This window comes from Salmo salar, chromosome ssa26 (assembly GCF_905237065.1).
Source record: "Salmo salar chromosome ssa26, Ssal_v3.1, whole genome shotgun sequence".
NCBI lineage: Eukaryota > Metazoa > Chordata > Actinopteri > Salmoniformes > Salmonidae > Salmo > Salmo salar.
In genome coordinates this window covers 54,771,026-54,793,986 of record NC_059467.1, presented here as the reverse complement: position 1 = coordinate 54,793,986, position 22,961 = coordinate 54,771,026, and the positions used below count along the sequence as shown (strand labels likewise).

The following is a 22,961-nucleotide window of genomic DNA, read 5'->3' as shown; positions in this document are numbered from 1 at the left end:
CAGTGTGTTAGTAGAACAGGTTAGTGAACTCAGCCCCAGGACCAGCTGGATGAGGGGACTCTTTTCTTTGCTCAGCTCTTGGCATTGCAGGGCTTGGTAATGATATGAGAGGGGGTCACTGTATTTTAGATGTTTCCAAAATGTTTGAGTTTTTATTATTAGTGGATATTGGCCTAATTCTGCCCTGCATGCATTGTTGCATTGTTTGTAGTTTTCCTGTGGACACGTAGGAGAATCTTACAGAACTCTGCATGCAGGGTTTCAATGGGGTGTTTGTCCCATTTGATGAAATCTTGTTTTGCAAGTGGACCCCACACCTCGCTGCCATAAAGTGCAATTGGTTCAATGACATATTCAATTAGTTTTAGCCAAATTTTAATCGGTATTACAATTTGAATTTGCTTTTTAATGGCGTAGAATGCCCTGCGTGCTTTCTCTCTCAGTTCATTCACTGCCTCATTAAGGTGTCCAGTTGAGCTTATTTTTAAACCTCAGTAATTGTAGTGTGTACAGTACTCTATATATTTTGTACCAATTGAGAACTTTGGTCTAATTCCCTGAGATCTGGATCTTCTCTGGAAAATCATTATTTTAGTCTTTTTGGGGTTTACTGCCAGGGCCCAGGTCTGGCAGTACTGCTCTAGCAGGTCCAGGCTCTGCTGTAGGCCATGTGCTGTGGGGGTTTACTGCCAGGGCCCAGGTCTGGCAGTACTGCTCTAGCAGGTCCAGGCTCTGCTGTAGGCCATGTGCTGTGGGTGACAGCAGGCATAGGTCATCTGCGAAGAGTAGGCATTTAACCCCTGAACTGTGGAGACTAACACCAGGAGCTGAGGATTTTTCTAGAATAGTGGCCAATTCCATGATGTAAATATTGAAGATTGCAGGGCTCAGATTGCAACCCTGACGAAAGGATCCGCCCCTGGTTAAAGAATTCTGTTATTTTCTTACCAATTTTAATGCTTCACATATTGCCAGTATACATTGATTTAATTATGTCATATGTTTTACCCCCTACACCACTTTCAATACCTTTGTAGAACAGTCCTGTATGCCAAATAGAATCAAATGCTTTAAGGAGGTCGATAAAGCAAGCGTATATATATATTCGGTATTATTTTGGGGGACATGTTTATCTATCAGGGTGTTTAGGGTGTAAATACGATCGGTCGTGTGATGTTTTGGTATTAATTAAATTTGGCTTTTACTCAAGACATTGTGCTTATTAAGGAAGTTTAGAACTCTTACATTGATGATACTACAGAAAACCTTCCCCAGGTTACTGTCCACACAAATGCCTCTGTAATTGTTAGGGTCAAATTTGTCTCCGTTCTTAAAGATTGGGGTTATGAGTCCTTGATTCCAGATGTCAGGGAAATAACCTACACTCAGGATCAAATGAAACAGTTTTAATATAGCCAATTGAAATTTTGCGCTAGTGAGTTTGAGCATCTCATTTAGGATGCCATCAGGTCCGCATGCTTTATTAAATTTGAGAGCCTGAAGTTTCTTATAGAGCTCCTGGTCAGTAATTGGGGAGTCCAATGGGTTTTGATTGTCCTTTATAGCTTTTTCTAATCCATTCAACTTCTCATGGATTTGGCGTTGTTCTGCGTTTGTGTCAATTTGAACGGTGTTGTAGAGTGTTTTGAAATGGGTCGTCCAAACGTCACCATTTTGTATCGCTAATTCCTCTTGTTTATATATTTTTTAAAGTTTTTTCCAATTTTGCCAGAAGTTGTTTGTGTTTATGGACTCCTCAATTAGTGTCAGCTGCTTGCTGTTGTACTGTGCTGTTTTGGGTTCTGAGTGTACGTTTATAGAGTTATAAAGTCTCACAGTAATGAAGGCGTAATTCACCATTATTTGGGTCTCTGTGCTTTTGGTTGGATAGTGTTCTAAGTTTTTTCCTTATAATTTTACGATCTGCATCAAACCAGTTGTCATCTGTGATTTTTTTTAGTTATGTTTTTTATCAATTTCAATTGTGCTTCTTTTGCCGTTTGCCTGAATATATAGTTGATGTGTTGCACTGCTAGATCGATGCCTTCTTTACTGTGAGTGGATGTGCTATCCAGGAAGTTATCTAAGAGGGTTTGGATATTTTGGTTCCAGGTTGCTGTCTGCTATTCTTCTGTGCTGTTTTGGGCCCATCTGTATGAATTTCTGATGTTGTACAGCTTACTGGGCTGGGAATGTGTGGTTGTTTCCATGTCTGTTCTTTTGAGGAACAACGTCATTTGGCTGTGATCAGACAGAGGTGTTAGTGGCTTGACAGTGAATGAGCCGAGAGAGGAAGGGTCCATGTCTGTGATCATATAGTCTACTGTACTGTGGCCAAGAGGTGAGCAGTAGGTGAATCTCCCCAAAGAGTCCCCCCGTAACCTACCATTGACAAAGTACAGACCCAGGCTTCTACAGAGCTGCAAAAGATCCCTTCCGTTTTTGTTGACGGTGCCGTCACTGTTGTTTCTATGGACAGTTAGAAGCAGTATGGCCTGTAATAAAGCTGTCCCCTCGTGTGCTCGTTAGATCAGGTAGTATTCCTGTGAGCGAATTTGTGTCCCCACAGATGAGCACATTTCCCTGGGCCTGGAAATGGCACGTCTCTTCCTCAAGGCTGGGGAATATCTCCTCTGAGTAATATGGGGATTCTGAGGGGGGGAATATCTCCTCTGAGTAATATGGGGATTCTGAGGGGGGGATATCTCCTCTGAGTAATATGGGGATTCTGAGGGGGAATATCTCCTCTGAGTAATATGGGGATTCTGAGGGGGGATATCTCCTCTGAGTAATATGGGGATTCTGAGGGGGAATATCTCCTCTGAGTAATATGGGGATTCTGAGGGGGGAATATCTCCTCTGAGTAATATGGGGATTCTGAGGGGGGAATATCTCCTCTGAGTAATATGGGGATTCTGAGGGGGATATCTCCTCTGAGTAATATGGGGATTCTGAGGGGGGAATATCTCCTCTGAGTAATATGGGGATTCTGAGGGGGGGATATCTCCTCTGAGTAATATGGGGATTCTGAGGGGGGGATATCTCCTCTGAGAAATATGGGGATTCTGAGGGGGGGAAATATATTGCTCAAAGGAACACATCTTTTTCTGTCAGTACAAGTTCTTTTTTTAGTTTTAACCAAATGTGATATTTGCCAATTTTGAGGGGATCAATTAGATTTTGTAGTTGGGATTTGTACCAAATGATCAATCCTCCAGAGTCTCTGCCTCTATTGACAGAGCTGTGTTTCTGTGACGGCACAATGACCTCTCTGTAGCCTGTGGGACAGTGAGTGACAACGTCAGCCTTACACCATGTCTCCTGCAGAATGATGACGTCAACATCTTCTGCTCCTTCAGCTCAGTAACCCATACCTCTAACACAGCCAGCCTGTCTCTCAGCAGTCTGGAGGTGGTGTAGCTGGTGGGGCTGCTCCTTCAGCTCAGTAACCCATACCTCTAACACAGCCAGCCTGTCTCTCAGCAGTCTGGAGGTGGTGTAGCTGGTGGGGCTGCTCCTTCAGCTCAGTAACCCATACCTCTAACAGAGTCAACCTGTCTCTCAGCAGTCTGGAGGTGGTGTAGCTGGTGGGGCTGCTCCTTCAGCTCAGTAACCCATACCTCTAACAGAGTCAGCCTGTCTCTCAGCAGTCTGGTGGTGGTGTAGCTGGTGGGGCTGCTCCTTCAGCTCAGTAACCCATACCTCTAACAGAGCCAGCCTGTCTCTCAGCAGTCTGGTGGTGGTGTAGCTGGTGGGGCTGCTCCTTCAGCTCAGTAACCCATACCTCTAACACAGCCAGCCTGTCTCTCAGCAGTCTGATGGTAGTGTGGTCTTGGCTCTGGTGGTTGTAGGCAGGCAGGGGGAGGATAGCCCTGCTGTTGGGGTGCCTGAGGTGAGGGGAGAGGTCGGGGTGCTGTCCTTGTCTTTTTTGCTTTCTGCTATCTTCCTTAGGGTGGGGAAGTCCTGCACAACAGAGCTGAGTGCAGCCTCACTGCCCTGGACCATGATAATGCCGTTCTGGTACATGTTTACCGTCAGAAACCTGTTTTCCTGGTCCTTATCGCTGTCCTCAAAAATGTGGATTTGCCTTCCCTTGCAGATGCCTTTCTTTGTTGTATAGCTGAAATGCCTGGTTACAGCTGTATGCCAGGCAGTAGTGTGGTCTGTGTAAAATAACAGGTTTGTAACAGTCCCGTTTTGTGAGCAGTCGGCATAACAAAGTTTCTGGGTTCTCCCTCAGAATTGTGTGTTTAAAGTTGATTCTTCCCTTCTCTGATGATTTCTGCTGGGTATTCAAAAAACAACAAAATCTCTCAGTCTCTGCCGTTGCTGTCGCTGCTAGCGCTGCCTCGGTGGCCATGTTGCTATGGTTACCACCAGTAAACGGTTAGGGCTAGACGGTAAGCTAGCTGACAGGTTTGAATTTGGCTAGCTACCACGATGAAGATTGGTCTTTTAACTCACTCTCTGTCAATCTTTTCCTCCTGTGTTGATCTTCAGTTGTACAATTTGATTACCTATACATTTTTTTGCTAATTTAGTCGTGTCAATCTCGCTCTTAACAACCAAAAAGTTATAACAAGTCAGGAGCTGTTCTTCTGCATGACTTCTGTCTCTCTGTCTCTCTGTCTCTCTCTCTCTCTCTCTCTCTCTCTCTCTCTCTGTCTGTCTGTCTCTCTCTCTCTGTCTCTCTCTCTCTCTCTCTCTCTGTCTGTCTCTGTCTCTCTCTGTCTCTCTCTCTCTGTCTCTCTCTGTCTCTCTCTGTCTCTCTCTCTCTCTGTCTCTCTCTCTGTCTGTCTCTCTCTCTGTCTGTCTCTCTCTCTCTCTCTCTCTCTCTCTCTCTCTCTCTCTCTGTCTCTCTCTCTGTCTCTCTCTCTGTCTCTCTCTGTCTCTGTCTCTCTCTCTGTCTCTCTCTGTCTCTCTCTCTGTCTCTCTCTCTGTCTCTCTCTTGTCTCTCTCTGTCTCTCTCTCTCTCTCTTCTCTCTTTTTCTCTCTCTGTCTCGCTCTCTCTGTCTCTCTCTCTCTCTGTCTCTCTCTCTCTCTGTCTCTCTCTCTCTCTCTCTCTCTGTCTCTCTCTCTGTCTCTCTCTTGTCTCTCTCTTGTCTCTCTCTCTCTCTCTGTCTCTCTCTTGTCTCTCTCTTGTCTCTCTCTCTGTCTCTGTCTCTCTCTTGTCTCTCTCTTGTCTCTCTCTGTCTCTCTCACAGAGCGGAGTCTGCTGCCACCCTTCCTGTTACCCAGAAGCCTTCTGGACCTGCTCCAATGCCCCCTGGGACATTGTCACTGCTGCAGTCAGCCCATGTTTACCATCATCTACCCCAAACTGTTCCCCCTCAGAGAGACCGCCCTGGCTGGGGTCCACCGCAGGTAGCTACCCTGACCCCCTAACCTCCCTGACCTCCTAACCTCCTAACCACCCTGACCTCCTGACCCCCTAACCACCCTGACCTCCCTGACCCCCTAACCTCCCTAACCACCCTGACCCCCTAACCTCCCTGACCCCCTAACCCCCCTGACCCCTTAACCACCCTGACCCCCTAACCTCCCTGACCCCTAACCCCTAACCACCCTGACCCCTAACCTCCCTAACCACCCTGACCCCTAACCTCCCTAACCACCCTGACCCCTAACCTCCCTAACCACCCTGACCCCCTAACCTCCCTAACCCCCTAACCACCCTGACCCCATAACCACGCTGACCCCTAACCTCCCTAACCGCCCTGACCCCTAACCTCCCTAACCTCCCTGACCCCTAACCACCCCTGACCCCCTAACCTCCCTAACCACCCTGACCCCTAACCTCCCTAACCACCCTGACCCCCACAACCTCCCTGACCCCTAACCTCCCTAACCTTCCTGACCCCCTAACCTCCCTGACCCCCTGACCCCCCCTAACCACGCTGACCCCCTAACCTACCCTGACCCCCTAACCTCCCTGACCCCCTAACCACCCTGACCCCTAACCTCCCTAACCACCCCTGACCCCCTAACCTCCTAACCACCCTGACCCCCTAACCTCCCTGACCCCTAACCTCCCTGACCCCCTAACCTCCTAACCACCCTGACCCCCTAACCCCCTAACCACCCTGACCCCCTAACCACCCTGACCCCCTAACCTCCCTAACCACCCTGACCCCCTAACCTCCCTGACCCCCTAACCTCCCTAACCACCCTGACACCCCTAACCTCCCTAACCACCCTGACCCCTAACCACCCTGACCTCCCTAACCACCCTGACCCCCTAACCTCCCTAACCACCCTGACCTCTCCTGACCCCTAACCCCCTGACCCCTTAACCACCCTGACCCCTAACCTCCCTGACCCCCTAACCCCTTAACCACCCTGACCCCCTAACCTCCCTAACCACCCTGTCCCCTAACCTCCCTGACCCCCTAACCTCCCTAACCTCCCTAACCACCCTGACCCCCTAACCTCCCTAACCACCCTGACCCCTAACCTCCCTAACCCTCTGACCCCCTAACCACCCTAACCTCCCTAACCTCCCTAACCTTCCTGACCCCCTAACCTCCCTGACCCCCTAACCACGCTGACCCCCTAACCTCCCTAACCGCCCTGACCTCCCTAACCTCCCTGACCCCCTAACCACCCTGACCCCCTAACCTCCCTAACCACCCCTGACCCCCTAACCTCCCTAACCACCCTGACCCCCAAACCTCCCTGACCCCTAACCTCCCTAACCTCCCTGACCCCCTAACCTCCCTAACCACCCTGACCCCCTAACCTCCCTAACCTGACCCCTAACCACCCTGACCACCCTAACCTCCCTAACCACCCTGACCCCCTAACCTCCCTAACCTCCCTGACCCCCTAAACCTGACCCCTAACCACCCTGACCCCCTAACCACCCTGACCCCCTAACCTCCCTAACCACCCTGACCCCCTAACCTCCCTGACCCCCTAACCTCCTAACCACCCTGACCCCTAACCACCCTGACCCCCTAACCCTCCCTAACCACCCTGACCCCCTAACCTCCCTAACCCCCTGACCCCCTAACCTCCCTAACCTCCCTAACCTCCCTGACCCCCCTAACCTCCCTGACCCCCTAACCTCCCTAACCACCCTGACCCCCTAACCTCCCTAACCACCCTGACCCCCTGACCCCCTAACCACCCTGACCCCCTAACCTCCCTAACCACCCTGACCCCCTAACCTCCCTAACCACCCTGACCCCTAACCTCCCTAACCTCCTAACCACCCTGACCCCCTAACCTCCCTAACCACCCTGACCCCCTAACCTCCCTGACCCCCTAACCTCCCTAACCTCCCTAACCTCCCTAACCACCCTGACCCCCTAACCTCCCTAACCACCCTGACCCCCTAACCTCCCTAACCACCCTGACCCCCTAACCTCCCTGACCCCTAACCTCCCTAACCTCCCTGACCCCCTAACCTCCCTAACCACCCTGACCCCTAACCTCCCTGACCCCTAACCTCCCTAACCTCCCTAACCTCCCTGACCACCCTGACCCCTAACCTCCCTGACCCCCTAACCTCCCTGACCCCCTAACCTCCTAACCACCCTGACCCCCTAACCTCCCTAACCACCCCTGACCCCCTAACCTCCCTGACCCCTAACCTCCCTAACCTCCCTATCCTCCCTAACCACCCTGACCCCCTAACCTCCCTGACCCCCTAACCTCCTAACCTCCCTAACCTCCCTAACCACCCTGACCCCCTAACCTCCCTAACCACCCTGACCCCCTAACCTCCCTGACCCCCTAACCTCCTAACCCTACCCTAACCTCCCCTAACCACCCTGACCCCCTAACCTCCCTGACCCCTAACCTCCCTAACCTCCCTATCCTCCCTAACCACCCTGACCCCTAACCTCCCTAACCTCCCTGACCCCCTAACCTCCCTAACCACCCTGACCCCCTAACCTCCCTGACCCCCTGACTCCCTGACCCCCTAACCTCCCTAACCCCCTAACCTCCCTGACCCCCTAACCTCCCTGGTCTCATAGGATGTGCATCTTTCTCACGACTCCAGTCCCTCTAATAGTCCCTCTCCTCTCTCTCTCTCTCTCGCTCTGTCTCTCTCTGTCTCTCTCTGTCTCTCTCTGTCTCTCCTCTCTCTCTCCTCTCTCTGCTCTCTCTCCTCTCTCCTCTCTCCCTCTCTCTCTCTCTCTCTCCCTCTCTCCTCTCTCCTCTCTCCTCTGCTCTCTCTCTCCTCTCTCCTCTCTCCTCTGCTCTCTCTCTCCTCTCTCCCTCTCTCCTCTCTCTCTCTGTCTCCCCCTCTAGAACCACAGTGAGTTTCGTGGCCTACTGCTGTTCCAGTCAGTGTGTTCAGACATTTGATCTACAGCAATGACGTCATGGTGCCTCCACCTCTTCCTCTCCCCTTCAGTCATCATCTCCTCCTCTTCCTCTCCCCTTCAGTCATCATCTCCTCCTCTGGTCTCCTGGATGAATGAAGGATGGACTGTGGGAGTCCTCCAGTCCTGAACATCTCAGGAGGACATGCATAGCCTCTGGACTGGTGGACATGAAGTCCTGAACATCTCAGGAGGACATGCATAGCCTCTGGACTGGTGGACATGAAGAACTGAACGTCTCAGGAGGACATGCATAGCCTCTGGACTGGTGGACATGAAGTCCTGAACATCTCAGGAGGACATGCATAGCCTCTGGACTGGTGGACATGAAGTCCTGAACATCTCAGGAGGACATGCATAGCCTCTGGACTGGTGGACATGAAGAACTGAACGTCTCAGGAGGACATGCATAGCCTCTGGACTGGTGGCATAAGAACTGAACGTCTCAGGAGGACATGCATAGCCTCTGGACTGGTGGACATGAAGTCCTGAACATCTCAGGACCCAAAGTCTCAGGAGGACATGCATAGCCTCTGGACTGGTGGACATGAAGTCCTGAACATCTCAGGAGGACATGCATAGCCTCTGGACTGGTGGACATGAAGTCCTGAACATCTCAGGAGGACATGCATAGCCTCTGGACTGGTGGACATGAAGAACTGAACATCTCAGGAGGACATGCATAGCCTCTGGACTGGTGGACATGAAGAACTGAACATCTCAGGAGGACATGCATAGCCTCTGCAGCCAGTGACCAGTCCAGCAGTCTGTAATGGACATGAATGGTCCAATTGAAAGATGGACAATATTGGTATTAATGATCCAGATCTTGACATGTCATCATCTACTGTCCAATGACTAACATTTCTTAATACAGCATTATTCTACTGAGGGTTTGTTTCTGCTTTCAGTTTGTTCCAGCAACAACTCAGACCCTGTCAGTATGTTACTGGTGTAGTCCAGCTGAACCGTTCACCTGCCAGTATGAGACGAAGGATAGGGGGCGGCGGACTCTCTGTCTCGGCTAGACGGACTGGGATAGGGGGCGGCGGACTCTCTGTCTTGGCTAGACGGACTGGGATAGGGGGCGGCGGACTCTCTGTCTTGGCTAGACGGACTGGGATAGGGGGCGGCGGACTCTCTGTCTCGGCTAGACGGACTGAGAGACTGGGATAGGGGGTGGCGGACTCTCTGTCTTGGCTAGACGGACTGAGAGACTGGGATAGGGGGCGGCGGACTCTCTGTCTTGGCTAGACGGACTGGGATAGGGGGCGGCGGACTCTCTGTCTCGGCTCGACGGACTGGGATAGGGGGCGGCGGACTCTCTGTCTTGGCTAGACGGACTGGGATAGGGGGCGGCGGACTCTCTGTCTTGGCTAGACGGACTGAGAGACTGGGATAGGCGGCGGACTCTCTGTTTTGGCTAGACGGACTGAGAGACTGGGATAGGGGCGGCGGACTCTCTGTCTTGGCTAGACGGACTGAGAGACTGGGATAGGGGGCAGGAGACTCTCTGTCTTGGCTAGACGGACTGAGAGACTGGGATAGGGGGCGGCGGACTCTCTGTCTTGGCTAGACGGACTGAGAGACTGGGATAGGGGGCGGCGGACTCTCTGTCTTGGCTAGACGGACTGAGAGACTGGGATAGGGGGCGGCGGACTCTCTGTCTTGGCTAGACGGACTGAGAGACTGGGATAGGGGGCGCGGACTCTCTGTCTTGGCTAGACGGACTGGGATAGGGGCGGCGGACTCTCTGTCTCGGCTAGACGGACTGAGAGACTGGGATAGGGGCGGCGGACTTTCTGTCTTGGCTAGACGGACTGAGAGACTGGGATAGGGGCGGCGGACTCTCTGTCTTGGCTAGAGGGACTGAGAGACTGGGATAGGGGGCGGCGGACTCTCTGTCTTGGCTAGACGGACTGAGAGACTGGGATAGGGGACGGCGGACTCTCTGTCTTGGCTAGACGGACTGAGAGTCCGGGATAGGGGCGGCGGACTCTGTCTTGGCTAGACGGACTGAGAGACCGGGATAGGGGGCGGCGGACTCTCTGTCTTGGCTAGACGGACTGAGAGACTGGGATAGGGGGCGGCGGACTCTCTGTCTTGGCTAGACGGACTGAGAGACTGGGATAGGGGGCGGCGGACTCTCTGTCTTGGCTAGAGGGACTGAGAGACTGGGATAGGGGCGGCGGACTCTCTGTCTCGGCTAGACGGACTGAGAGACTGGGATAGGGGGCGGCGGACTCTCTGTCTTGGCTAGACGGACTGGGATAGGGGGCGGCGGACTCTCTGTCTCGGCTAGACGGACTGAGAGACTGGGATAGGGGCGGCGGACTCTCTGTCTTGGCTAGACGGACTGAGAGACTGGGATAGGGGCGGCGGACTCTCTGTCTTGGCTAGACGGACTGAGAGACTGGGATAGGGGCGCGGACTCTCTGTCTTGGCTAGACGGACTGAGAGACTGGGATAGGGGCGGCGGACTCTCTGTCTTGGCTAGACGGACTGGGATAGGGGGCGGCGGACTCTCTGTCTTGGCTAGACGGACTGAGAGACTGGGATAGGGGACGGCGGACTCTCTGTCTTGGCTAGACGGACTGAGAGACTGGGATAGGGGGCGGCGGACTCTCTGTCTTGGCTAGACGGACTGGGATAGGGGGCGCGGACTCTCTGTCTCGGCTAGACGGACTGAGAGACTGGGATAGGGGGCGGCAGACTCTCTGTCTCGGCTACACGGACTGAGAGACTGGGATAGGGGGCGTCGGGATTTTCTGTCTAGGCTAGAGGGACTGAGAGACTGGGATAGGGGGCGGCGGACTCTGTCTTGGCTAGACGGACTGGGATAGGGGGCGGCGGACTCTCTGTCTCGGCTAGACGGACTGAGAGACTGGGATAGGGGGCGGCGGACTCTCTGTCTTGGCTAGACGGACTGAGAGACTGGGATGGGGCGGCGGACTCTCTGTCTCGGCTAGACGGACTGAGAGACTGGGATAGGGGGCGGCGGACTCTCTGTCTTGGCTAGACGGACTGAGAGACTGGGATAGGGGCGGCGGACTCTCTGTCTCGGCTAGACGGACTGAGAGACCGGGATAGGGGGCGGCGGACTCTCTGTCTTGGCTAGACGGACTGAGAGACTGGGATAGGGGGGCGGCGGACTCTCTGTCTTGGCTAGACGGACTGAGAGACTGGGATAGGGGGCGGCGGACTCTCTGTCTCGGCTAGACGGACTGAGAGACTGGGATAGGGGCGGCGGACTCTCTGTCTTGGCTAGACGGACTGAGAGACCGGGATAGGGGGCGGCGGACTCTCTGTCTCGGCTAGACGGACTGAGAGACCGGGATAGGGGGCGGCGGACTCTCTGTCTTGGCTAGAGGGACTGAGAGACTGGGATAGGGGCGGCGGACTCTCTGTCTCGGCTAGACGGACTGAGAGACTGGGATAGGGGGCGGCGGACTCTCTGTCTTGGCTAGACGGACTGGGATAGGGGCGGCGGACTCTCTGTCTCGGCTAGACGGACTGAGAGACTGGGATAGGGGGCGGCGGACTTTCTGTCTTGGCTAGACGGACTGAGAGACTGGGATAGGGGGCGGCGGACTCTCTGTCTTGGCTAGAGGGACTGAGAGACTGGGATAGGGGGCGGCGGACTCTCTGTCTTGGCTAGACGGACTGAGAGACTGGGATAGGGGCGGCGGACTCTCTGTCTTGGCTAGACGGACTGAGAGTCCGGGATAGGGGCGGCGGACTCTGTCTTGGCTAGACGGACTGAGAGACCGGGATAGGGGGCGGCGGACTCTCTGTCTTGGCTAGACGGACTGAGAGACTGGGATAGGGGGCGGCGGACTCTCTGTCTTGGCTAGACGGACTGAGAGACTGGGATAGGGGGGCGGCGGACTCTCTGTCTTGGCTAGAGGGACTGAGAGACTGGGATAGGGGCGGCGGACTCTCTGTCTCGGCTAGACGGACTGAGAGACTGGGATAGGGGCGGCGGACTCTCTGTCTTGGCTAGACGGACTGGGATAGGGGCGGCGGACTCTCTGTCTCGGCTAGACGGACTGAGAGACTGGGATAGGGGCGGCGGACTCTCTGTCTTGGCTAGACGGACTGAGAGACTGGGATAGGGGGCGGCGGACTCTCTGTCTTGGCTAGACGGACTGAGAGACTGGGATAGGGGGCGGCGGACTCTCTGTCTTGGCTAGACGGACTGAGAGACTGGGATAGGGGGCGGCGGACTCTCTGTCTTGGCTAGACGGACTGGGATAGGGGGCGGCGGACTCTCTGTCTTGGCTAGACGGACTGAGAGACTGGGATAGGGACGGCGGACTCTCTGTCTTGGCTAGACGGACTGAGAGACTGGGATAGGGGGCGGCGGACTCTCTGTCTTGGCTAGACGGACTGGGATAGGGGCGGCGGACTCTCTGTCGCGGCTAGACGGACTGAGAGACTGGGATAGGGGGCGGCCGACTCTCTGTCTCGGCTACACGGACTGAGAGACTGGGATAGGGGGCGTCGGGATTTTCTGTCTAGGCTAGAGGGACTGAGAGACTGGGATAGGGGCGGCGGACTCTGTCTTGGCTAGACGGACTGGGATAGGGGCGGCGGACTCTCTGTCTCGGCTAGACGGACTGAGAGACTGGGATAGGGGCGGCGGACTCTCTGTCTTGGCTAGACGGACTGAGAGACTGGGATGGGGCGGCGGACTCTCTGTCTCGGCTAGACGGACTGAGAGACTGGGATAGGGGGGCGGCGGACTCTCTGTCTTGGCTAGACGGACTGAGAGACTGGGATAGGGGCGGCGGACTCTCTGTCTCGGCTAGACGGACTGAGAGACCGGGATAGGGGCGCGGACTCTCTGTCTTGGCTAGACGGACTGAGAGACTGGGATAGGGGGCGGCGGACTCTCTGTCTTGGCTAGACGGACTGAGAGACTGGGATAGGGGCGGCGGACTCTCTGTCTCGGCTAGACGGACTGAGAGACTGGGATAGGGGGCGCGGACTCTCTGTCTTGGCTAGACGGACTGAGAGACCGGGATAGGGGCGGCGGACTCTCTGTCTCGGCTAGACGGACTGAGAGACCGGGATAGGGGCGGCGGACTCTCTGTCTTGGCTAGAGGGACTGAGAGACTGGGATAGGGGCGGCGGACTCTCTGTCTCGGCTAGACGGACTGAGAGACTGGGATAGGGGGCGGCGGACTCTCTGTCTTGGCTAGAGGGACTGAGAGACTGGGATAGGGGGGCGGCAGACTCTCTGTCTTGGCTAGACGGACTGAGAGACTGGGATGGGGGCGGCGGACTCTCTGTCTCGGCTAGACGGACTGAGAGACCGGGATAGGGGGGCGGCGGACTCTCTGTCTTGGCTAGACGGACTGAGAGACTGGGATAGGGGGCGCGGACTCTCTGTCTTGGCTAGAGGGACTGAGAGACCGGGATAGGGGGCGGCGGACTCTCTGTCTTGGCTAGACGGACTGAGAGACTGGGATAGGGGCGGCGGACTCTTTGTCTTGGCTAGAGGGACTGAGAGACCGGGATAGGGGGCGGCGGACTCTCTGTCTTGGCTAGACGGACTGAGAGACTGGGATAGGGGCGGCGGACTCTCTGTCTCGGCTAGACGGACTGAGAGACCGGGATAGGGGGCGGCGGACTCTCTGTCTTGGCTAGACGGACTGAGAGACTGGGATAGGGGGCGGCGGACTCTCTGTCTTGGCTAGACGGACTGAGAGACTGGGATAGGGGGCGGCGGACTCTCTGTCTTGGCTAGACGGACTGAGAGACCGGGATAGGGGGCGGCGGACTCTCTGTCTTGGCTAGACGGACTGAGAGACCGGGATAGGGGGGCGGCGGACTCTCTGTCTTGGCTAGACGGACTGAGAGACTGGGATAGGGGGCGGCGGACTCTCTGTCTTGGCTAGACGGACTGAGAGACTGGGATAGGGGGCGGCGGACTATCTGTCTTGGCTAGACGGACTGAGAGACTGGGATAGGGGGACTGAGAGACTGGGGTAGGGGGCAGGAGACTCTCTGTCTTGGCTAGACGGACTGAGAGACTGGGATAGGGGGACTGAGAGACTGGGATAGGGGGCGGCGGACTCTCTGTCTTGGCTAGATGGACTGAGAGACCGGGATAGGGGGCGGCGGACTCTCTGTCTTGGCTAGACGGACTGAGAGACTGGGATAGGGGGCGGCGGACTCTCTGTCTTGGCTAGACGGACTGAGAGACTGGGATAGGGGGCGGCGGACTCTCTGTCTTGGCTAGACGGACTGAGAGACTGGGATAGGGGCGGCGGACTCTCTGTCTTGGCTAGACGGACTTAGAGACTGGGATGGGGCGGCAGACTCTGTCTTGGCTAGAGGGACTGAGAGACCGGGATAGGGGGGCGCGGACTCTCTGTCTTGGCTAGACGGACTGAGAGACTGGGATAGGGGGCGGCGGACTCTCTGTCTTGGCTAGACGGACTGAGAGACTGGGATACGGGGCGGCGGACTCTCTGTCTTGGCTAGACGGACTGAGAGACTGGGATAGGGGGCGCGGACTCTCTGTCTTGGCTAGACGGACTGAGAGACTGGGATGGGGGCGGCAGACTCTGTCTTGGCTAGAGGGACTGAGAGACTGGGATAGGGGGCGGCGGACTCTCTGTCTTGGCTAGACGGACTTAGAGACTGGGATAGGGGGACTGAGAGACTGGGGTAGGGGGGCAGGAGACTCTCTGTCTTGGCTAGACGGACTGAGAGACTGGGATAAGGGGCGGCGGACTCTGTCTCGGCTAGACGGACTGGGATAGGGGGCGGCGGACTCTCTGTCTTGGCTAGACGGACTGAGAGACTGGGATGGGGGCGGCAGACTCTGTCTTGGCTAGAGGGACTGAGAGACTGGGATAGGGGGCGGCGGACTCTCTGTCTTGGCTAGACGGACTTAGAGACTGGGATAGGGGGACTGAGAGACTGGGGTAGGGGGCAGGAGACTCTCTGTCTTGGCTAGACGGACTGAGAGACTGGGATAGGGGGCGGCGGACTCTGTCTCGGCTAGACGGACTGGGATAGGGGCGGCGGACTCTGTCTTGGCTAGACGGACTGAGAGACTGGGATAGGGGGCGGCGGACTCTCTGTCTTGGCTAGACGGACTGAGAGACTGGGATAGGGGGCGCGGACTCTCTGTCTTGGCTAGACGGACTGGGATAGGGGGCGGCGGACTCTCTGTCTTGGCTAGACGGACTGGGATAGGGGGCGGCGGACTCTCTGTCTCGGCTAGACGGACTGAGAGACTGGGATAGGGGGCGACGGACTCTCTGTCTTGGCTAGACGGACTGGGATAGGGGGCGGCGGACTCTCTGTCTCGGCTAGACGGACTGAGAGACCGGGATAGGGGGCGGCGGACTCTCTGTCTCGGCTACATGGACTGAGAGACCGGGATAGGGGGGCGGCGGACTCTCTGTCTCGGCTACATGGACTGAGAGACTGGGATAGGGGGCGGCGGACTCTCTGTCTTGGCTAGACGGACTGAGAGACCGGGATAGGGGCGGCGGACTCTCTGTCTTGGCTAGACGGACTGAGAGACTGGGATAGGGGCGCGGACTCTCTGTCTTGGCTAGACGGACTGAGAGACTGGGATAGGGGGCGGCGGACTCTGTCTTGGCTAGACGAGAGACTGGGATAGGGGGCGGCGGACTCTCTGTCTCGGCTAGACGGACTGAGAGACTGGGATAGGGGGCGGCGGACTCTCTGTCTTGGCTAGACGGACTGAGAGACTGGGATAGGGGGCGGCGGACTCTATGGTTGTGTCTGAAGTGGCAACTTATTCCCTATATAGTGCACTACTTTAGACCAGAGCCCTATGGCACCCTATTCCCTATATAGGGCACTACTTTAGACCCGGGCTCAGAGGGTTCTGTCGAGTGTCGAGACTCACAACTCGAGGGGAATGGTGAACAAAATGATAATTGACCTAATCCCAAATGGCCCCCTTTTCCCCATGGGCCCTGGTCTAAAGTAGTGCACTATGTAGGGAATAAGAAGCATCTTGAGACTCAACCAGTATGTGACATTGGATTCTAAAACCAGCAGCCAGATGTGTAGATGGGGATTGTCTATTGCCACTTCATTCATTTGTCTCACTAATGTTTATTACACTGTTAGATAGTTAATACTATTATAACATGTGTAATGTAGCATTATAACATTGTTATAAACTGTGAATATGATTACTATATTGTATAATTTATAATCAATTGCTTTTATTTTAATGTCTGACATTTTGGCAATAAACAATGTTTAACTGGATAGTTAAGTAGTAGGTCAGTGCAGAATCCTCTGGTTGCAAATGGAAGGTTCCAGTTTAGTTCAGAGGTAGAACGGTCGCATCTCTATGACATTTACATTTTAGTCATTTAGCAGACGCTCTTATCCAGAGCGACTTACAGTAGTTAGTGCGTACATTTCATAAAAATTTTTTTCTCCGTACTGGTCCCCCGTGGGAATCGAACCCACAACCCTGGCGTTGCAAACACCATGCTCTACCAACTGAGCCACACGGGACCACTGTGAATATGATTACTATATTGTATAATTTATAATCAAATACTTTTATTTTAATGTCTGACATTTTGTAATCTGTTTTTAGACCAGGGTTGAAGGGCATAGTCTGTTTTTAGACCAGGGTTGAAGGGCGTAGTCTGTTTTTAGACCAGGGTTGAAGGGCGTAGTCTGTTTTTAGACCAGGGTTGAAGGGCGTAGTCTGTTTTTAGACCAGGGTTGAAGGGCGTAGTCTGTTTTTAGACCAGGGTTGAAGGGCGTAATCTGTTTATAGACCAGGGTTGAAGGGCTTAATCTGTTTTTAGACCAGGGTTGAAGGGTTTAATCTGTTTTTAGACCAGGGTTAGGAACTGTTTTTAGACCAGGGTTGAAGGGCTTAATCTGTTTTTAGACCAGGGTTGAAGGGCGTAATCTGTTTTTAGACCAGGGTTGAAGGGCGTAGTCTGTTTTTAGACCAGGGTTGAAGGGCGTAATCTGTTTTTAGACCAGGGTTGAAGGGCGTAGTCTGTTTTTAGACCAGGGTTGAAGGGCGTAGTCTGTTTTTAGACCAGGGTTGAAGGGCGTAGTCTGTTTTTAGACCAGGGTTGAAGGGCGTAGTCTGTTTTTAGACCAGGGTTGAAGGGCTTAATCTGTTTTTAGACCAGGGTTGAAGGGCGTAGTCTGTTTTTAGACCAGGGTTGAAGGGCGTAATCTGTTTTTAGACCAGGGTTGAAGGGCGTAGTCTGTTTTAATCAGCTTTCGTTTCAGTAAGAACGGGATGGGGCTGGTGAAATATCACCCCACTCTAATTCATGGACAGAGCATGACCGTCCATGATATCAAAATGAACGTTTCAGCCATGTTATGAGTGTTGGTTTACATTCACTTGGTTTACAAACATTGGAGTAAAGTAAGATTTATATTTTGGGTTCTGATGATGGAGGACAGTTGAACTAAAACTCATGAAGCATCTCTAAATTATTTCCTTTAACAATCAATGAGTTACAATGGGTTTAACAATCAATGGGTTACACTGTTGTATTCGAGACAGAGACCGGCAGGGGGGCGAGACGGTGTCACGACAGAGACCGGCAGGGGGGCGAGACGGTGTCGAGACAGAGACCGGCAGGGGGGCGAGACGGTGTCGAGACAGAGACCGGCAGGGGGGCGAGACGGTGTCGAGACAGAGACCGGCAGGGGGCGAGACGGTGTCGAGACAGAGACCGGCAGGGGGGCGAGACGGTGTCGAGACAGAGACCGGCAGGGGGGCGAGACGGTGTCGAGACAGAGACCGGCAGGGGGGCGAGACGGTGTCGAGACAGCAGTTTTATGGGCTGACTGAATGGGAGATGATATTTGTGTTTAACTCTACTGGTCTCTGGTAGAAATTACAAGTCCTCGTTGTCTGAGTAGAAATCTATCTGATCACAAGATTGAGACACTCAATATGTCAACACTGATGGGAACATATCATTAATTTACTGTGAGCTCCACAATTATTGGGACAGGGACACATTTTGGCTCTGTACTCCAGCACTGGATTTAAAATGATACTATGAGTTTGTGCAGACTGAGGTTAAAGTGCAGACTGAGGTTAAAGTGCAGACTGAGGTTAAAGTGCAGACTGAGGTTAAAGTGCAGACTGAGGTTAAAGTGCAGACTGAGGTTAAAGTGCAGACTGAGGTTAAAGTGCAGACTGAGGTTAAAGTGCAGACTGAGGTTAAAGTGCAGACTGAGGTTAAAGTGCAGACTGAGGTTAAAGTGCAGACTGAGCTTAAAGTGCAGACTGAGCTTAAAGTGCAGACTGAGGTTAAAGTGCAGACTGAGGTTAAAGTGCAGACTGAGGTTAAAGTGCAGACTGAGGTTAAAGTGCAGACTGAGGTTAAAGTGCAGACTGAGCTTAAAGTGCAGACTGAGCTTAAAGTGCAGACTGAGCTTAAAGTGCAGACTGAGCTTAAAGTGCAGACTGAGCTTAAAGTGCAGACTGAGCTTAAAGTGCAGACTGAGCTTAAAGTGCAGACTGAGGTTAAAGTGCAGACTGAGGTTAAAGTGCAGACTGAGGTTAAAGTGCAGACTGAGCTTAAAGTGCAGACTGAGCTTAAAGTGCAGACTGAGGTTAAAGTGCAGACTGAGCTTAAAGTGCAGACTGAGGTTAAAGTGCAGACTGAGGTTAAAGTGCAGACTGAGGTTAAAGTGCAGACTGAGGTTAAAGTGCAGACTGAGCTTAAAGTGCAGACTGAGGTTAAAGTGCAGACTGAGCTTAAAGTGCAGACTGAGCTTAAAGTGCAGACTGAGCTTAAAGTGCAGACTGAGGTTAAAGTGCAGACTGAGGTTAAAGTGCAGACTGAGGTTAAAGTGCAGACTGAGCTTAAAGTGCAGACTGAGGTTAAAGTGCAGACTGAGGTTAAAGTGCAGACTGAGGTTAAAGTGCAGACTGAGGTTAAAGTGCAGACTGAGGTTAAAGTGCAGACTGAGGTTAAAGTGCAGACTGAGGTTAAAGTGCAGACTGAGGTTAAAGTGCAGACTGAGGTTAAAGTGCAGACTGAGGTTAAAGTGCAGACTGAGCTTAAAGTGCAGACTGAGGTTAAAGTGCAGACTGAGGTTAAAGTGCAGACTGAGCTTAAAGTGCAGACTGAGGTTAAAGTGCAGACTGAGGTTAAAGTGCAGACTGAGGTTAAAGTGCAGACTGAGGTTAAAGTGCAGACTGAGGTTAAAGTGCAGACTGAGGTTAAAGTGCAGACTGAGGTTAAAGTGCAGACTGAGGTTAAAGTGCAGACTGAGGTTAAAGTGCAGACTTTAATTTGAGGTTATTTCATCCATATCGGGGGAATTGTTTAGAAATTACACCACTTTGGGTACATAGTCCCCCCATTTTAGGGGACCAAAAGTATTGGAAGAAATTAACTTATATACAGTTGAAGTCAGAAGTTTACATACACCTTAGCTAAATACATTTAAACTGTTAAACAATTCCTGACATTTAATCCTAGTAAAGATTCCCTGTCTCAGGTCAGTTAGGATCACCACTTTATTTTAAGAATGTGAAATGTCAGAATAATAGTAGAGAGAATGATTTGTTTCAGCTTTTATGTCTTTCATCACGTTCCCAGTGGGTCAGAAGTTTACAATACACTCAATTAGTATTTGGTAGCATTACCTTTAAATTGTTTAACTTGGGTCAAATGTTTCAGGTAGCCTTCCACAAGCTTCCCACAATAAGTTGGGTGAATTTTGGCCCATTCCTCCTGACAGAGCTGGTGTAACTGAGTCAGGTTTGTAGGCCTCCTTGTTCGCACAAGCTTTTTCAGTTCTGCCCTTAAATTTTCTATGGGATTGAGGTCAGGGCTTTGTGATGGCCACTCCAATACCTTGACTTTATTGTCCTTAAGCCATTTTGCCACAACTTTGGAAGTATGCTTGGGGTCATTGTCCATTTGGAAGAGCCGTTTGCGACCAAGCTTTAACTTCCTGACTGATGTCTTGAGATGTTGCTTCAATATATCCACATAATTTTTCCATCCTCATGATGCCATCTATTTTGTGAAGTGCACAAGTCCCTCCTGCAGCAAAGCACCCCCACAACATGATGCTGCCACCCCCGTGCTTCACGGTTGGGATGGTGTTCTTCAGCTTGCAAGCCTCCCCCTTTTTTTCCTCCAAACATAACGATGGTCATTATGGCCAAACAGTTCTATTTTTGTTTCATCAGACAAGAGGACATTTCTCCAAAAAGTACGATCTATGTCCCCATGTGCAGTTGCAAACCGTAGTCTGGCTTTTTTATGGTGGTTTTGGAGCAGTGGCTTCTTCCTTGCTGAGTGGCCTTTCAGGTTATGTCGATATAGGACTCGTTTTACTGTGGATATAGATACTTTTGTACCTGTTTCCTCCAGCATCTTCACAAGGTCCATTGCTGTTGTTCTGGGATTGATTTGCACTTTTCGCACCAAAGTACGTTCATCTCTAGGAGACAGAACGCGTCTCCTTCCTGAGCGGTATGACGGCTGTGTGGTCCCATGGTGTTTATACTTGCGTACTATTGTTTGTACAGATGAATGTGGTACCTTCAGGCGTTTGGAAATTGCTCCCAAGGATGAACCAGACTTGTGGAGGTCTACAATTATTTTTCTGAGGTCTTGGCTGATTTCTTTTGATTTTCCCATGATGTCAAGCAAAGAGGCACAGAGTTTGAAGGTAGGCCTTGAAATACATCCACAGGTACACCTCCAATTGACTCAAATGACATCAATTAGCCTATCAGAAGCTTCTAAAGCCATGACATTTTCTGGAATTTTCCAAGCTGTTTAAAGGCATAGTCAACTTAGTGTATGTAAACTTCTGACCCACTGGAATTGTGATACAGTGAATTAGAAGTTAAACAATTGTTGGAAAAATGACTTGTGTCATGCACAAAGTAGATGTCCTAACCGACTTGCTAAAACTATAGTTTTGTGTGGTTGAAAAACGAGTTAATGACTCCAACCTCAGTGGATCTGAACTTCCCACTTGAACTGCACATATTCCCAGCTCAGAATGATGATGACATCAAGCTTGGATTCATTTACTGTTTTGATTTGGTTGTGTTTCAGATCATTTTGTGACGAATAGAAATGAATGGTAAATTAATGTAAGGTGTCATTTTGGAGTCACTTTCATTGTAAATAAGAGGTAACGCTGCACTCAACTCCCCGGGGAGTGAAAGAGGTATGTGACTGCAGGTGCGGGTAAGATTTCCTGATAAGATTTCCTGATACAAACACAAACAAATCCACAACACAGAAACTGGGGAACATTTCTAAACACGTGTACATTAATGTGTATGTTTCCATGATTACGGATAATCCTGGATGAATCGTGAATAATGATGAGTTACAGAGGCATAAATATCAATGTGGCATTGCTATGAGCGATTCCAAACCCAGCCGAGAGCTGGCCAGTGACGCCAGACTATCAGGGGTTCTAAAGGGAAACCCAGCCGAGAGCTGCCCAGTGACGCTAGCCTACGAGACGAGCTGAATATCTTCTATGCTCACGTCGAGGCAAGCAACACTGAACCATGCATAAGAGCACAAGCTGTTCCGGACAATTGTGTGATCATGGTCTTTGTAGCTGATGTAAGACCTTTAAACAGTTCAGGATTCACAAGGCCAGATGGATTTCCAGGACCCGTACTCAGAGCATGCGCTGACCAGTTGAGAAGTGTCTTCACTGACATTTTCAACATGTCCCTGATTGAGTCTGTAATACCAACATGCTTCAAGCAGACCACCATAGTCCCTGTGCCCAAGAACACTAAGGAAACCTGTCTAAATGACTACAGACCCGTAGCACTCACGTCCGTAGCCATGAAGTGCTTTGAAAGGCTGGTCATGGCTCACATCAACACCATAAACCCTGGACCCACTCCAACTTGCATACCGCCCCAACAGATCCACACATGATGCAATCTCTACTGCCCTCCACTGCCCTTTCCCACCTGGACAAAAGCAACACCTATGTGAGAATGTTATTAATTGACTACAGCTCAGCGTTCAACAACATAGTGCCCCTTGAAGCTCATCAATAAGCTAAGGACCCTGGGACTAAACACCTCCCTCTGCAACTGGATTCTGGACTTCCTAACGGGCCGCCCCCAGGTGGTAAGGGTAGGAAACAATACATCTGCCACACTGATCCTCAACACGGGGGCCCCTCAGGGGTGTGTGCTCAGTCCCCTCCTGTACTTCCTGTTCACCCACAGCTGTGTGCCCGTACACGACTCCAACACCAACAACTTTGCTGACGACACGACGGTGGTGGGCCTGATCACCAACGGCGATGAGACAGCCTATAGGGAGGAGGCGCTACAGAGGGTATTGAGTACCGCCCAGTACATCACTGGGGCCAATCTTCCTGCCATCCAAACATTAAAACCTATTCAGTCTGTCTACAAACAGGCTCTCAAAGTGCTTGATAGGAAGCCCAACAGCCATCATCACTGTTACGTCCTCAGAAAGCATGGCCAATACATACAGAGACAGAGAGGAGCTGTTTCTCTGTCCAGACAGCATCAGATAGATGGTCTATACATACAGAGTGGAGCTGTTACACTGTCCATAAAGCATCAGATAGATGGTCTATACATACAGA

General features: G+C 52.2%; 1 protein-coding gene across 7 annotated transcripts in view; it reads left to right on the top strand.

Annotated features, from left to right (window-relative positions):
- Positions 1-8,780, top strand: part of lrrc28 (leucine rich repeat containing 28) — a 32,198-nt gene extending 23,418 nt beyond the window's left edge. For 2 of the 7 annotated variants that reach the window (XM_014176768.2, XM_014176770.2), the window contains exons 9-11: positions 5,205-5,364; positions 8,260-8,266; positions 8,398-8,772. In XM_014176768.2, the coding sequence (XP_014032243.2) occupies positions 5,205-5,364; positions 8,260-8,266; positions 8,398-8,463 (233 nt within the window). In that variant the 3' untranslated portion in view covers positions 8,464-8,772. Of the gene's footprint in view, positions 1-5,204; positions 5,365-8,259 lie in introns of all 7 variants that reach the window. The other 5 variants (XM_045708146.1, XM_045708145.1, XM_045708148.1 and 2 more) reach the window with 5 other exon arrangements.
- The last annotated feature ends 14,181 nt before the right edge of the window (positions 8,781-22,961 follow it).